The sequence below is a fragment of the Pseudochaenichthys georgianus genome, chromosome 21, assembly GCF_902827115.2.
Source record: "Pseudochaenichthys georgianus chromosome 21, fPseGeo1.2, whole genome shotgun sequence".
Lineage (NCBI taxonomy): Eukaryota > Metazoa > Chordata > Actinopteri > Perciformes > Channichthyidae > Pseudochaenichthys > Pseudochaenichthys georgianus.
The window spans coordinates 12,233,768-12,250,102 of record NC_047523.1 but is presented as its reverse complement, the minus strand read 5'-3'; the positions used below and the strand labels follow the sequence as shown (position 1 = coordinate 12,250,102).

Here is a 16,335-nt window from a genome sequence, read left to right as displayed (position 1 = left end):
CTCCGCCCTTTAACAAGGGGAGAACCATGGCCGACTTCCATGAGCTAGGTAATTCACCAGCATAAAGACAAAAATGTGTGTGTGTGTGTGTGTGTGTGTGTGTGTGTGTGTGTGTGTGTGTGTGTGTGTGTGTGTGTGTGTGTGTGTGTGTGTGTGTGTGTGTGTGTGTGTGTGTGTGTGTGTGTGTGTGTGTGTGTGTGTGTGTGTGTGTGTGTGTGTGTGTGTGTGTGTGTGTGTGTGTGTGTGTGTGTGTGTGTGTGTGTGTGTGTGTGTGTGTGTGTGTGTGTGTGTGTGTGTGTGTGTTACCGCTCTTAGCTATGAATTCCGAGATTTCATTTTGCCCTCCCTCATTTTCTAAAGACAGAGAATATTGAGGCAATTGTATCTCTGAGTAGCCTGGGGTCTTATGCTTGCATATTTCTCATTGTTCCAGGTCCATACACGCTCAGTCTGCCTGAAGTGAAAGAGAGTGACAACAACTCATCATCACAATGTCTTGTTTTTGTGAATTTAAATGCAGCCTCGAAGGATGAGGGCTTATTTCTCCTAATTTTAACAGACGGACAATACAGATCTCACTTTAACTTTGTAATTTGTTTGTATAAATATTTTTATATTATATTTGTTTTCTTTCATTCTTAAAGGGGCCCTATTATGCCAATTTTCCAGTTCATATTTGTATTTAGTGCCTCTACTGTGACATGTCTCCATGCTTTAATGTTCAAAAAGGTCTTTATTTTTCTCATACTGTCTGTGCTGCAGGACCTCTTTTCACCCTGTCTGAAACCAACACACCACGGCTGTGATTGGTCAACGGCTTAGAGAGGTGTCGGAAAGGTCCCCCTCTTAGCATATCACGTACAATGTGTTGGAGTGCTAGCCAATAGATGTGTGAGTGTTAGATAGTGATGTTATTATGTTCCAGAAGTAAACAAAGGAGTCCAATGGATGCCTTTCAGGCAGGGGGGGGAGTGTGTGGGGGGGGGGGGGCCCTCTTGAGGGAACTTTGGGATTAGCCTTTGCTGACCATTTAATGGGAAAACCCCAAAAAGCATAATAGGGCCACTTTAAATGGACCAACTGCCAAATACCCAAAAACCCAATAACCCCCAAAATGAATACTACATTCTTATGAACTAACATCTAGTGTTACCCATGTAGCCGTAGCTGTATATCGATTGTTCTTCCCTGCATTTGAGGTTGTTTGCTGTCCAAAAAATATTAGAAAGACATAATTAATTAAATTAATTAATATAGTCCCTAATAAATGCAACATGTATTCCTTTATGAGTAACATTTTCAAAAAAGCTGCAGTTGTGTGTTGTAAGTGAATCTTTTGACTGTTGTTTTATTTATTTTGTAATAGTCCATCGATGTATGACTAAGAAGAGGTACATCCACTTTACCCTTAAAGGAATACTTGCCATACAAAATGATCATTTGTAAACTATGACTTCAACCAGTGTTACCTTGAATGCTTGAACGCCATTAGGTTTTTCGCCAAGACAATTCTTGACGAATTTAAATTGGGGAAGTATTTACCAAGAGCAAAACTATATCAATACCTGTAGGCATTGTGTCTATGAAGGCATATTAGAAGTGTACTTCAGGAGTTCAAGGTAACACGGGTGAGTTATTGACATACGAATGATCATTTCGGGGGGAAGTATTCCTATAAGTCTTTCATTTCTATTTAGCTCTCTTCTTGTTTACTCCCTCTCTCTGTGTGATGCTTCATGGAGCATGTCAATGGGGAAATGACTGTGGAGAGATGGCTAATGACACAGCGTAGAAATACACAGAAGTCTGTAGAAAATGAAATTGGATACCTCGGAGTGTACACAGCTGTAGGATTATGGGTGATTGTGTGTGCTGGATTGCATTGGCTGGTTATGTACTAATATATTTTTTCTTCTGTGGCTGTGCATTTGTGCACGTACCACACTATTATACTGTACAGTGTTTCTTTCTATATTCAACATCCAAACTTTTTAAATGCTGAAAAAACGTTCTCTCCTTTTCATGTTGTCACCAGTCTCCAGGCACTTCATTGGTTGATTACATGCATTTCTACAAGTCATGATGACGCATATTTTTATGGTTGGACAATAAGGAGTTTCTAATAACTAATAGAAGGAAAATGGAGAAAACGTTGGTAGAAAATATGATGTTTGAGCTCACACATGCATTGTGTTTATGTTATCAAACTCTTGTTGCTGATATTGGAAGAGTATTGGTCTGCTATGTGAGGATACGATCTAAATTCCAATATGGACTAGCCAATATCATATTGCAGGAAGCACAAATCAACTAAAAAGTTTCGCTAATGATTTGTATGAAATAAAAAAAATGCAATGAAAAACAGATGCAAGTTATAACTGAGTATGACCATAAAGTTATATATAATAACATTTAAAGAAAGTAGACAAATTATATTCTACAGGCTTAACAAAACATTTTGTTTGGTACAGATCTTCTTAAAAAATTACACCATAATAAATTAAATATACTGTATATTTCAATGATACGGAGAATTATGATGCAAGAAATTATCAAGCCCTGATATTGTGAATCATATCGTGATTTCGTCAGTCGCATTTTTTCCAAATCGTTTAAACCTATTACTATGTTTTGAGATGTTCAATTAGTTTGAATGGACCCAAGGTATTTCGTTGACTTTTTCCAAATGTTAGAAGTGAAGCTGCCATCACATGATCAATGGTGAAACGGCTCCCAGTGACGCTGTGTTTCTAAAGAGAAAGCGTTGCCGCCCGATTAGGCCAAAAACCCTATCCTCGGCTTTGCATACTACTCAAAATTGCCGATGAGTTCTGCGCTCAAGTTAAAATGTTTTACAACTTTTACCTCCATTGCTAATGACCACTTGACGTGTGACCAATCAGATAACAACTGTATGAAGCAGCGCAAGCTAGCAGAGGGGAACAAAACGAACTTTCTGTTTTCCTCGCAACGCTTCCTCGTGTTGAGTTTTTAAATAAAATGTCTTCATAATCACCAGAAGGGCAGCATATTTCCAGCCAATTATATTACATGTTTGTTTTCCCTCTGCAGGTGGAACGTGGTGGGCATCCAGGGCTCTTTGATGAGCTACTTCACAGAGCCTATCTACTTCTCCAGCATCATCCTTGGCAGCCTTTACCACGCTGACCACCTCTCCAGAGCCATGTACCAGCGCATCGCAGATATCGAGGACCTGCCGCAGCAGTTCAACCTCAACAGGCCTCTGCTCAGCGGTGAGGGCCTGCTTTCATGTGGCAGAACAAGAAAAATCAGATTTCTGCAAAAGCGATTAAGCGAAACAAGACCTCAGGCTGAGGCAAAGCACAAACATATTGTCATGTTTTGAGGAGATCTCCTTGTTAGCGTTTGCCGATCAAACACCCGCTGTTTAAATATCAAAGAGTGAGACGTTAATGTTAGACAGTAAACACATTTATCCTCCTCACTGATCATTTCTCAGCAGGAGGACAGGTTTTGCTTTCCTCCACTGTTTGATCTGAGCTGACATTTACCTAGTTCCTGTGGAATTTAAATAGATTCATCATTTGGTGTGCATTTTTCAGTATTGGCTTGACCTTTTAATAAGGCCAAATAGAGAAAAGCTCCCTCAGTTTATTTTGTTGGTTTTTTTGTTTCCATTTTTAGAAAAAGCAATCAGTCTTTGTCTACTGATTTTGTAAAACAATAGGCAAGGCAAGTTTATTTATAGAGCACTTTTCAACGCAAGGCAATTCAAAGTGCTTTACAAAAAAAAAAAAAAAAAATGAAAGACATTAAGCATTAAGAAAAGCTAATCAAATAAACATTAAGAAAAAAAATACATGGATAAAAGTTACAGTGCAGTCTAAAATATAAATAGTTCAATTAAACATTACAAGAAAAAGTACATGGATAAAAGTTACAGTGCAGTTTAAGATATGAATAGTTCAAATAAAAGCAGCGACAAAAAGAAAAGTCTTCAGCCTGGATTTAAAAGTAGTCAGAGTTGCAGCGGACCTGCAGGTTTCTGGGAGTTTGTTCCAGATATTTGGAGCATAATAACTGAACGCTGCTTTACCATGTTTAGTTCTGACTCTGGGGACAGAAAGCTGACCAGTCCCTGAAGACCTGAGAGATCTGGATGGTTCATAGTTTAGCAGGAGGTCAGAAATGTATTTTGGGCCTAAACCATTCAGTGCTTTATAAACCAGCAGCAGTATTTTGAAATCTATTCTTTGACACACAGGAAGCCAGTGTAAAGACTTCAGAACAGGAGTGATGTGATCCACTTTCTTAGTGTTAGTGAGGACTCGAGCAGCGGCGTTCTGAATCAGCTGCAGCTTTCTAATAGATTTTTTAGTGAGACCTGTGAAGACACCATTGCAGTAGTCGAGTATACTGAAGATAAAGGCATGGACAAGTTTTTCCAAATCCTGCTGTGACATTTAGTCTTTTAATCCTAGATATGTTCTTTAGGTGATAGTAGGCTGATTTAGTAACTGTAGTAAATAGTATTTAACATTTTCATGAAGGCTCTTTGTCCATTTGTTTATCACATCTCATTTAGTGGGAATGCTGATACAGCATTCCAACTACTTGTTCTTCTACGCACAAATTCTTTGTTCTTATTCCGCCGGGTTATTTTGCTCTTCTTCTTTTCCCACATTCCACATCGCATAAACTCCATTCAAACATCAAAACGTTCAGCTCGACTGGGAATCAATGGATATTACTTTTTTCATTCATAACTTTCATATTTCCAGAGATATATCCCATAATTCATCAAGTTTTAACATGGAAGTCAATGGAGAAACTCTTCAGACTTGAAAAATCTTCATGCGACTTCAACTGCTAACTGCGACTTCATACTTTCACTCAGAAACCTCATTCTAACTTAAACATGTTACACATCTTTCTGACATTATTCGTGTTACACAACTTTTAAATCTGATTCATACTTTTAGAAATATTAAACATTGTTCAGACCTTGGTAAAGAGGCCTTCTTCAGATTTTAACATTAGTGTTTATTGCGCAGCTCGTTAAGGCTAGACTGCGCGATGTCACAGCTAGAGTGGAGGAGAGCTGGAAATTCGCCTTCATATATTTTTTTAAACTGCCATAATTCCCAAACCCTACACTACTTGGACATCATTTTTCAAATTAAACAAAATGTCTCTTGAGGGCATGAAGTGACAAAAACTTTCAACATGTCTCCATTAAGGCCCATTGTAAATTCAGCCTGATCTTTCCTCACAGCAGTAGCCGCACACCTTTAGTTAATCTGCCAAAAAGGCCACATTATTGACCCAAAAGTACACACAAAGCAGACTTGGACGCTCGTCAGGGTCCTGACAAGCTGCACACTTTGAAATCGATAGCTGCTACTGTTCTTTAACAAAACGTTCACATTTAAGAGGTTTATCTCTCATTCAGAATGATGGAAAGGCTTTCCTCTCACTGATTACTGCACATCACCATGGAAACCTTTGATCTCTGGGCTCAAGCACAGGTGTTTGATAACATTGTCACCTCAAACACAAACACCTGTGTGATGATGTCATAACTCAAACTGACCAGTGCTCAGAACGCCACCAAACATCACATGATGGTTGACACTGTGGCCCTGAACAGCTCTACTTCAAATCTGATGTTACATAATGTGGTAGTACATGGCAACGCATCCCTCGCCATAAAACACGATGTCACAGTAACTCCAATGGACACCGTCCGATCGTCCCCCGATCTTCACCTATATATCACCGGTCCATGCCTCAACAGCTCTACGTCAAATCTGACATCTCACCATATGCCGTTTCCATGGAAACACATCCCTCGCCAAAAACACAATGTTGTCGTAACTTCTATGCAAATGGTCAAAACAGCAGCAGACTTCAGATAATGGTTAATGGTCTGGCACTTAACAGCTCTATGTCAATTATGGGGTGTCATCATATACCGTTTCCATGGAAACGCATCCCTCGCCATAAAACACGATGTTGTCATAACTCCTATGAAAATGGACAAAAAGTGCTCAAACGTCACATGTGTGCTAACAGTCCAGCCATGAAGACATCTACGTGACAATTTGGAGATTTCTTCAAATGCCGTTGCCTTGGCCACATAATGCTCGCTATGAAACACGGTTTTCTCATAACTTGTGTATTATGGGGTTTCATCAAATACCGTTGCCATGGCGACAGATCATTCGCCATCAAGTTATTTCAAAAGTTTGCAGTTCAAATATTCTGCTGCCTTTCCAAGCCTTTTTACTTTCTTTAATTCTCTTATCACACATTCAAGCCCCCAGTGTTCATGTATCATTTCAATCTAAATTCTTCAATTTCTTCTTACACATTACATTTCAGCATAGCTGTTCAGCATCAGCTTTTCAGCATAAAGCATTCCCACTAGCAATTTCTTCAGGAATTGCATTCTCTAGTTAAGTCATGTTGTCCTCTTTCGTTTGTCTAATTTGAAGAGAAATCCTATTAAACTCTCTCCGACGTTTTTACCCTCATTTTCATATAAAATATTACCATTTAAAAAACTTAACACTTGTTGCAAACATTGACATCAAAAAATTCCACAATTTTTAACTGACTTAATTTAAATTGAAAATCTCTGCAAAGCATCTACCGTACTTTTCGGACTATAAAGCGGACCTGCATATAAGCCGCAGCAGCTAAATTGTCCGTCTGTCTTGCTCTCGTTCTGTCTCTCGGTTCCACTTTTACTTTGGCGCGCTACCTGTCTCACTCTTTTCCGGCCTCCAGCTTTTCCGCGGACCTGTCATAGAGCCCATAGTGTTAAAGGTGGTTAATTTTACCTGTAAAATCCATAGATTTAGGAGGTTCCCTAGTGGCCGTTAGCTGTACAAAAAAAATGGGGGGAAAAGTCGCGGCTTATAGTCCGAAAAGTACGGTAAATATGCAATGTTATGGCCGAAAACATGTATGATGCTTTATCGTCTATTTAATTCTAAATGGGACCACAATTAGGGGTGACCTAAAACTAGAGATTTTGAACATACAGGAAAATATTTACTGAGTTAATAAATCAAATAAAACAGGGTAATTTTCTCATAGACTTCTATACAATCAGACAGTGGAGTTGCTGCCTGTTGACCATTAGAAATAAAGCAGATATTTTTTAAATATTGAAGTTAAAACCATCAATCTGGTGCACTTTGAGAGCAACATTAAGAGATCTATGGATACATCTCTCAATATCCATATGAAACACAACTGTAATCAGATGTTCTTTTTCTTTATGGATATTTTACAAATCACTCCCCTTTCAAACTGTATTCTTGTTTTACTGCCATATAGTATTTCATAACTGTGTTTCCTTTATTCTCTTGTTTTTTTATAACGATAATGATCCTATGAAATGAAGGTGTGCCGCGGAAATAATCTTTTGAATAATTTGTGACCAAACCGTTTGAGACCCACTGAGATAACTTCGACTGAAGTTAACTATCTAAACACTCAGAGAGTCCTTTAGCTCACCTGAGTCTCTCAGTCTGACAGGAGAGGACTCTCCTCCAGCTTGTTGTGGAACAAACAGCTCCTTATGTCCGTTAGTGCAGCTAGCTAACCAGATTCTAACGACACGGTCCCTGCTGGCACCGGTCTCTCTCTCTCTCTCACACACTAAATACGCTATTTCCACACACACACAGAGCCGAGCTTGAATGACACAAGCACACTTTTATTTCCATGCAACTCTCTGATTGGTCTGGTGTCTTGCCTCTGTTGCATTCACTGAACACAGGAAATTACAGTGCTGCCATCCTCTCTAGTGTCATGATGAGGGTCACGTAAAGCACGGTTAATGTATTGTATTATTGAGGTAGAATTGTCCGGGGCTACAGAAAAAACATTCGGGGCAGGCCAGGCGACGCCACTGGCGAGCACACACACTACAAAGATGTAAAATATTATTTTACCAACAATGTGGAATTTATTAGCTACATATTACACAGATTATGCACAGCGGGAGCAGCAATAACCGTCAAATAGTAATTCAGACAGGGGAGCTCCGCACCGCCTGCCTGCCGCCAGGGGGTGCTGCAGCGCCCTCAGCACCCCCCTTCCCGCGCCCATGAGCAAGAGTTACGGAAATAACAAATAGGAATAAACAAAACCTAATCCATGACAACAACAGAACAAAACGTTTAAAAAAATGCTATATCAATTTTCAAAATCATACCAAGTGGAGTGAGGCCTGGGTCATATTTGTTGAATATCTTAGAACATGACCAGGAGCCATCCAATCACAGGGCCTCGAGCTATATACAGCCCCCTCCCCCTCCCTGGTCGCTCTCTAAATGCCTGGTAAAGGAGATAATGGGGGGGGGGTTATTAACCTGTTCCGCTTTAGAGAGTTTTTAGCGGTGAAGGGCTATGGCGTTAGTGCGCTGAGGATTTCATCCCCTTTAAATCATCTTCTGCCACAAGGGCTGCCAAATGGAACCAAATAGCTTAATACACACGCACACACACATACACACACAAAGCAACACACCAGGATTTATGGCATCCATATATCTCCCATTTATGCTTCAGATACAGTGGAGGCTGATCCCCAGTAGTGTGCTGGAGGAAAGCAGGCTCTGACCTCATAGTCCCCAGGGTGGATGGTATTTTTTGTTTCCACTCAGTAGCGCAAAAATAAGAAACGCAAGTAAAAAAGAGTTGCTGTTATAGCTGTGAGAGTCATTTGAAGGAACGGGTTGCCAGATATGGTACCTCATCCATTGTTTAATACATCCATGCAGGGGGGCAGCAGGAGGTTAAGTTGCTGAGGGTCTCCCACAGAAGCTTTGGAGGATGGAGAGAGAAAATAATTATCTTATCGCAGTGCCTTTCCGCTTGAAGGCTTGAAGACATTTTATGTTTTGAGGGGCTTAATACAGTGTTGGGGAATGGTTCTTAGAATGTGCTGCTGCAACAGGAAAATATTCTATTTAGTATTCCAGTCTGGTATATCATATCACTGCTGTCCTATGAAATCCTCCAAAGTGTCAATTTTTCATGAGTGAAGAAACCTTATTTTCTTCCTGTCTGGCAAAGCATTGTTCTGGAGTTTTTACATGGTTTATTTATCTCAAGAAGTGGGAGCATTTTCACAACCAAGACAATAGTTCATAAGCCTATCTGAAGATTATTAAAATTATTTGAGGATATATATTAGATCATAGGGTTTTTCGAAGTGGGATGCAGGCCAAGGGATTTTGTTATCAGAATAGATCAGATCGAATAGCCTCAATGTGTGTGCATTTTTAGAGATAGTTCTGAGATAGTTGTATTTGGGGAATATGACTGTTTTCCCCACTTTTCTATCAGCCAAAACCAATAGATTATAAGTTATATATTAAAAGTTATGTTTCTGGTATAGTCTGAATGTATGTGAAACAGCTTTGTCTATGGGATAAAATAACATTATCATGATCCTATAGGAAAACATGAATTGAGGGAAACCAAGCAAGTATAGTAAGGTGAGAGTAAGCCTGTGCTGCTCGCAGTCTCAGAGTGTGCTGATTTATCATCTAATTCAGTCTAAAAGGGACCATTATTTACTAAATAAACATCATGCTGTGTTGGAGAAGACTTGAAACGAGCAATTGAGACGATAATGATTGAAAACTGAGGGGAATAATCAAGTGAGATCAAGGGAAATTTTCTCATAGACCTTTTTTGCAACCAGACACTTGCCTAAAGGGATGCTCGCAGTCTAACAGTTTGAAAACCCCTGCTTAAACATGGTTTTCTTTAGATAGCAAAGCCGGGTGAGCTGCTCAGTCTTTGACCCTCTTTGTTTTTGATTCTAGGTATAAGTAATGCAGAGGCCAGGCAACCAGGCAAGGCACCCAACTTCAGCGTGAACTGGACGGTGGGTGACCAGACGATGGAGGTGATCAACGCGACCACAGGCAAGGACGACATGGGCCGCCCTTCACGTCTCTGCAAGCATGCGCTATACAGCCGCTGGATGCGCCTGCACTCCAAGGTAAAAGTACTGTACTCTAAAATATACCGTTTTTAAGCATTTCATTCCATATCATGAAACTGTTTTATACCCTGCCATATTCATCTGTAGTTCTGGCTGGTGTTGCTTTGGTCACATTTCTCTGATTCATCATCTGGTCAGGTTTTATTGAATCAATCATATGTTTGTTTGACAAGCATATGTGCAAGTGTTACTGTGTGATTGGGTTGTAAACCTATAAGAAGTAGAAGATATCACAACTATTCAGAGATGGAGTACTCGAGTCCTGGACTCGGACTCGAGTGCCGATCTTCGGGACTCGACTCGGACTCGCGCACTGATTGACGCGACTCGGACTTGGACTCGTGAATTCTCGCGCACAATGACTTGGACTCGGACTCTTGAATTATCGCATACGCTGACTTGGACTCGGACTCGTTAATTTTTCCCCCCACGATGACTCGGACTCGACTCGTACATTGACGCTCCGACTTGGACTCGGACTCGAGCAAATTATCTCTGGAGTCTGATGTCCTCTATCCTGGTGTGTGCACCTGCGAGGCAAGTTCACGTACTGGGCCCCGCTATTCCAGTCTAAAGATGTCTAGAGACACACCCCGCATCGTGCTATATGCTTTCACACATTCTGCTTCCACATTGGAAAAGAGCAGCGCAAAATGCTCGTTCTGTGGAAACAATATTGAAGAAGTAACACATTACTCTAAGGATGGAGTTCAGACATAGGCTGTCTTGAACACTATCATCAGAGTAACGATCTAATCAATAAATAAAGATTCAGCTGATAACACGAAAGCACATGGCTACTTAACATGCAGAATGACATCATTTTGCATGCCAAGTAGCCATGTGCTTTCTGGGGCTAAATCTTTATCAGTAAACCGATTTAACCCGTAAAAGTTCCTTCAAAATAAGAGTCCCGATCTTATTACTATCAAAATAAAAGTGCAAAACGAAAACTTTACCATTTAACATTTCAAAACATATATCCACGAAGATTAATACATGAAGACTTGTGACTTGGACTTGACTTGGACTCTTCTTAGGTGACTCGGACTTGGACTCGGACTCGAACACAGGTAATGATGACTCGGACACTCCTTGGGTGACTCGGACTTGGACTCGGACTCGACTACGAATCTCCCTTGGTGACTCGGACTTGGCCTCGGACTCGAAGAGTCGTCACTTGGACTTGTGAATTGGTGACTTGACTACAACACTGCAACTACTTCACCCATTGGTTTATTGTCTACAGTTCTGAAGCCTAGAGTTGAGTCGCCATCTTGTTTTTTTGGTACCAGGAGTGACAAGAGAGAGCTCTAAGTACAACTTAACAAATTGTTAGGCAACTGAAATAACTATTAACTGTAATGAACTGAAAAGGGTTGAAGTTCTAAGACAAACACAAAGACAACACCATGTGATAGCTACCTGTTATTCAAAAGTAAGCATGTTGGTTTATCATCAAATTACTTATTTTTATTAGATCAAATTATCTAAACTGAAAATCCTGCTATATTGAAGAATACATAAAACTAGTAATCGAGACAATAAAATCATTAGGAAAATGTTCACTGAGGTGATAAATCGAGTGAAAAGTAGGATATTTTTTTCATAGACTTCTATACATTAGACTTTGTTGCGGTTTAGGGCCAGTTGCAAACCTGAGCTTGATGTACTTTTAAAACTCTTTACCTTCTTCTTTGATCTTCACCTCTGTTCCTCTCTTTCTTCCAGCTCTCCTCCGTCTTGTGGGCGAAGGTGCTGAGGCCCATCTCATACCATGATGCCAAGCAGGCAGCAACAGAGTACCACTCTGCAAAGTTGGCGCTCATCAAGGCCTTCCACAAGTCGGGCCTGGGGGCCTGGGTTAAAAAGCCCATCGAGCAAGACCAGTTCGGCCTGAGCTCCTGAGGGAGTCAAGGGACCAACGGATTCCTAAACCCTCCACTCCTCCCCCCCCCCCCCCCCCCCCGACCCAGGCCTGAAAGCAAGAGAGCCCCCCTAATACCAACCAGAGACACTTACCTCCGTCCCATGTGTCGCCACGCACGTGCAGTTTGTAATCGTGGAAATAAACGTGCGTAGTTTCACAAACCATCCATCGCTCATTATTCTCATTCCTCAGAGGACCTCGGCCTTGCCATGTCTTTTCTCATCATATTGTTTGTTGTCCTTTTTTTTTATTTGATTTGTAACGGATGATTCCAGCTCCTTGTTTTTAAAACTGGAAATTATGTTTTTATGTAGTTGATGTGGAAGTTGAAATTATGCAGTTTTGTCTACTTTTTGCAGTGTAGCCAGTTCAGGGTAGCCTAAGAAAACGGGATCTTTTCTTAACTAAAAGACCAACGTGTATTGACCACGGGGAAAAACGTGCTAAAATTAATGACAAACTTTAATTTAAGGATTCATAAAATCTTCAGGATGTAAATGTAGTGCTAAAAGAAAGAGAGCATAGTTATATAACGTTTAATGTGTGTTATTTGCTTCCGTTCCTTTAGATGATGTTCTTAGACCCTGTATTAAAAATGTTCCAAAATATTGTGACCCCTGTTTGATTCACTGACTGGAACACACAGGCTAGCAGTTTAGCACTCTTTTTTTTGTATTCCTTTTTTGTCTTGCAGAATTTGTGCATATGTTATTTTCTGTCACACTCATCTCATGCTTGAACAGTGGTGGGGGTCTCCACTCCTCCCCTGGCCTGGGTCTTTGGGACGAGCTTTGCGAGGCGCTGCACGTTGTATTTTTTCCATGATCTAAGCCATGGCTTTGCATGGGAACTGAACTGGGAGGCCTATGGAGCAGAAACCCCCGCTGCGGAGAGCCGTGCGCCCCAGCAGTGAATGATTTCTGAATGAATGCCAGCATCTTCCTCCACAGGCAGCTTTGAATCTCTATTGTCTCTATTTTCTAGATTTCCTGTGATTGTTTGTCTGTTTTTGGAAGGACGGGACCTTTTTGTTTTTGTTTCTTAAAATTGGGCATTTGAGGATTGGGAATGATACTGCAGTGAAAAGCAGAACTTGTGGCAGGGTAGGTAAACTCTTAAAAGATGATCTTTGTGCTGTAGTGCCACATACGGGACGCCACATTATACCAGTCTGTAGTGAAAGGCTGAAATGCAAACATGTGTCAGGATTGGAGAGATTATGCTTCTATCTGCTCGATTTACAACCAAATGTGTCACAGTGTGATGTCATTCTTCTCTTCTACATCTACGGGACGGGAGCACGTTAGTAGTTCAAAGAAGACCTTCGCCCTGAGTGCATAAATGTATTTTAAACTCTGTGGACATACTTACCAAGTAACTGCGGTCAATTCCTATTCCCAGCTGTAGGAAATGTATGTATGTACGTGTGCAATCTACAGTATGTGTGACGTCTTCATGCATACTCTGTGGAATTAATCTTCACCAAAGATGATGTCCATTTGTGTTTCCTGCTCCTCCTTTCTTTTTTTAAATCACTGTTTTTGTATATCTGCTGAAAAGTGTACCTTTTGCGAGAAAAACTGTGTATAACATTCGATATTTTGGGGGGAAATGAAATTGCCCGGCTTCTTTAGTGCATCTGTCGCGTGTATAGTGTGACCTGCGATCATTATTGCTGCAGTGTAGTAATCTCTGTATATAATGAGCAACACAAATGGTTCCCTGTACAATCAGCTCATCCTGAAAAAAAATGACCCTGTTGCTGCGGGGGGGTTGTGAAGATGTTAAAAGTATTTGTGGTTGTGTCTGTCACCGGGCACCGTAACAGCATGGCACTAACACTGCCGGGGTTAACAGGCTTCATCCCCATTGTAGCCACCGGGGAAAAAATATATATGCACTGTAAGGTGTCTCAGCTACAAGTGGCATCCACAAGCTGGCACGTGTGATGTCATAAGTGTTTTTTACTTGGATTTCAGTCAGTAATAGGAAAGCAGGAAGTAGAAAAAAATGGATTGTAGAATTTTATTTATTTTTTATCCAAAGCCCGCCCCCTCCCCTTTTAGGACATATAGTCCCAAACCAAAGTCACAAGCAATACTCCTGATGTCTCCTTTAATGTCACCGCATCACAAACAGGAGTTACCCCTTTTCCCATTCACTTTTTCTTTCTCCCTCCCCTCCCCCAAAGACTGCCTGCTTTTAGATTCTTTTTTTTCTTTTTTTACCAGGTCTTTTTTTTTTTTTACTGCACTAAAAGATGTCAAATGATGATGTCATGATAAAAACCCATCCCCGTTTCCGGATTATGGATGGCAACTATCACACAACTAAAACTGCTTCTGCTTAATAACCCCTTTGTGAATCCCCGATGTTGGTCAGTGCCCCCCCTACACCCCCCACCCCTCTTTGGCCATGCAGCTGCGTCTGTAGTTGTTTTTTTTTCTTGTTTTTTATTTTTAATTTGGTGGTGACTCCGGAGTGGTCGGTGTTTGTCCGCTCAGTGTTTCCTGACGTTGCCGCTCTCCAGTTGTCCGCTGTGTGAAAAAGTCCACCAACAAGAAAAACCCACGACCTTGCATGTTACCGACACTGAAGCTGCACCTAGCATGATGACAAACTTTTAAAGGACTCCAGTAGGAAAAAAAACGTAAAAAAAAAAGCTAAAGATAGATATATAAAATGAACAAAAAACAATAAAAGAGTTCTTAGTTTACTTTTGCACATGGTTGGGATTTTTTCTTATCGAGTGTTTGTCTCCGTGTGTGTTAACGTTGTTAAGAATGGAGAAAAAACATTTACTGAATGCTTTCTGATGAATTTGCTTTTTCTGTGTACTGCATGAAAAGACTGAAAGGATTTGCAGCCTCAACGTAATGCCTTAGGGGTGCTTTATCACACAAACCTTTAATGTAGATAAATATTGTATGAGTGTCATCAGGATAGAGTAAATGCATCCTCTTCCTTAAGATTACTGAACGAGCTTTTGCTTTGATTGATATGAAGACATCGATGTGTGTATTCTGATACTTAACTCAAGTACAAGCATCTATACAGTACAATAATCTAAAACTATTAGCAAAATGTACTTGGAAATTCTGTTTCATTAGGGTCAGGCCCCATCCACAAGATTAATTTGAAAGGAAGGGGATAATTAATGTTGCAGAGAACAGGATATACTCTTTATTCCTTTCCTTATTTTCTCAACAAACATTGAAAAAAGTGTTTCATTAAAGGTAATGCAAGTAGAGAAATAGCATAAACAGCGATTCATTTTATTTGGACCTCAAGACGTTTAGAGGGAAAATTGTCTCTCTGGTGTTCCTGCTAACATCTCAAGATATCTAAAATGTGACAAGAGGCCCAATTACACTACTGTTGTTAAAGACATTGGGATCCGAAGGTTCAATCTTGAATTGTATGTAGTTTTGTTGATTTCCCTTTAAAATGTAATGGGGTAGAAGTACTTATAGTATAAAATGAAAAGTGCCAGTAACGCTAGAGTGTACTGTATCTTTTGGTCATCATAAACACCCAGACCAAAATACTCAAAGTTCACACTTGCCCCGTCTGTGATGGTCGACGATGACACCATGGTGGTAAAGGTAAGAATCCAATGCAACACTATTCATACATGTATGTTGTCAAAAGGCCCCCCTCTGTGCATACCTGAGTATTTCAATGAAACCATAGCTTATTAAGAATTTTCTAAATGTGTATAGTACATTTTTACTAAAGCATCTTTTAAATATATAACATTTTTGAATTAATCAATATCACAAGTGGTTATCGGGAAATCGAGATGTTAAGTAGTCACGTTGTTTTGTAGGTCGACCCGGAAGTTAGCATTGCATAGGCTTCCTCAACAAAAAGCAATGGGATTTTTCCATTGGATTTTGGAATATCGAAAAGAAAAGAAGATCTGTGGCAAACATACGTTTATGATAGTTACATGTTTTGTTCAGCAGGATAATCTCCACATATTAACACCACCACAAGTGCCAGAAATAAATAGCTAGCGTTAGGCTAAAAACAAACATCACAGTCGCAAGGCTTCATGTCACCACCGCTAAGCTAAAGGTGGCTAATGTTCATTTGTGGGGGAAACTTCTGAAGCAATTGGAGTCGGGACTCTAATGCGGCTTTCACACCAGCGCTTTTCAGTTTCTAGCTCCGAGCGGGAGCTTTTCTGGTTCAGCTCCGGTTTCCCTTTTCAGCTCCCGCTCTGTTCACACCACCCACTGGCGCCCCAGAGCTGCCCTTGCTGCGTCATGACGTCACCGTTTACATCGCTGATTTGCTCCCCAACGGCAGCCATTGCGGCGCTCACAACAACAACAACAACGGGGAACTGCGTCGGGTCGATGATCGTGTTGCTTTTAATCACACG

At 40.5% G+C, this 16,335-nt stretch overlaps 1 protein-coding gene across 4 annotated transcripts in view; it reads left to right on the top strand.

The window, feature by feature from the left end:
* The window catches only part of adarb1b (adenosine deaminase RNA specific B1b), a 199,391-nt gene extending 184,725 nt beyond the window's left edge, over window positions 1-14,666 (top strand). For 3 of the 4 annotated variants that reach the window (XM_071207135.1, XM_034109648.2, XM_034109645.2), the window contains 3 exons: window positions 3,073-3,254; window positions 9,834-10,018; window positions 11,747-14,666. In XM_071207135.1, the coding sequence (XP_071063236.1) occupies window positions 3,073-3,254; window positions 9,834-10,018; window positions 11,747-11,923 (544 nt within the window). In that variant the 3' untranslated portion in view covers window positions 11,924-14,666. The remainder of the gene's footprint in view (window positions 1-3,072; window positions 3,255-9,833; window positions 10,019-11,746) is intronic. The other variant, XM_034109647.2, reaches the window with a different exon arrangement.
* The last annotated feature ends 1,669 nt before the right edge of the window (window positions 14,667-16,335 follow it).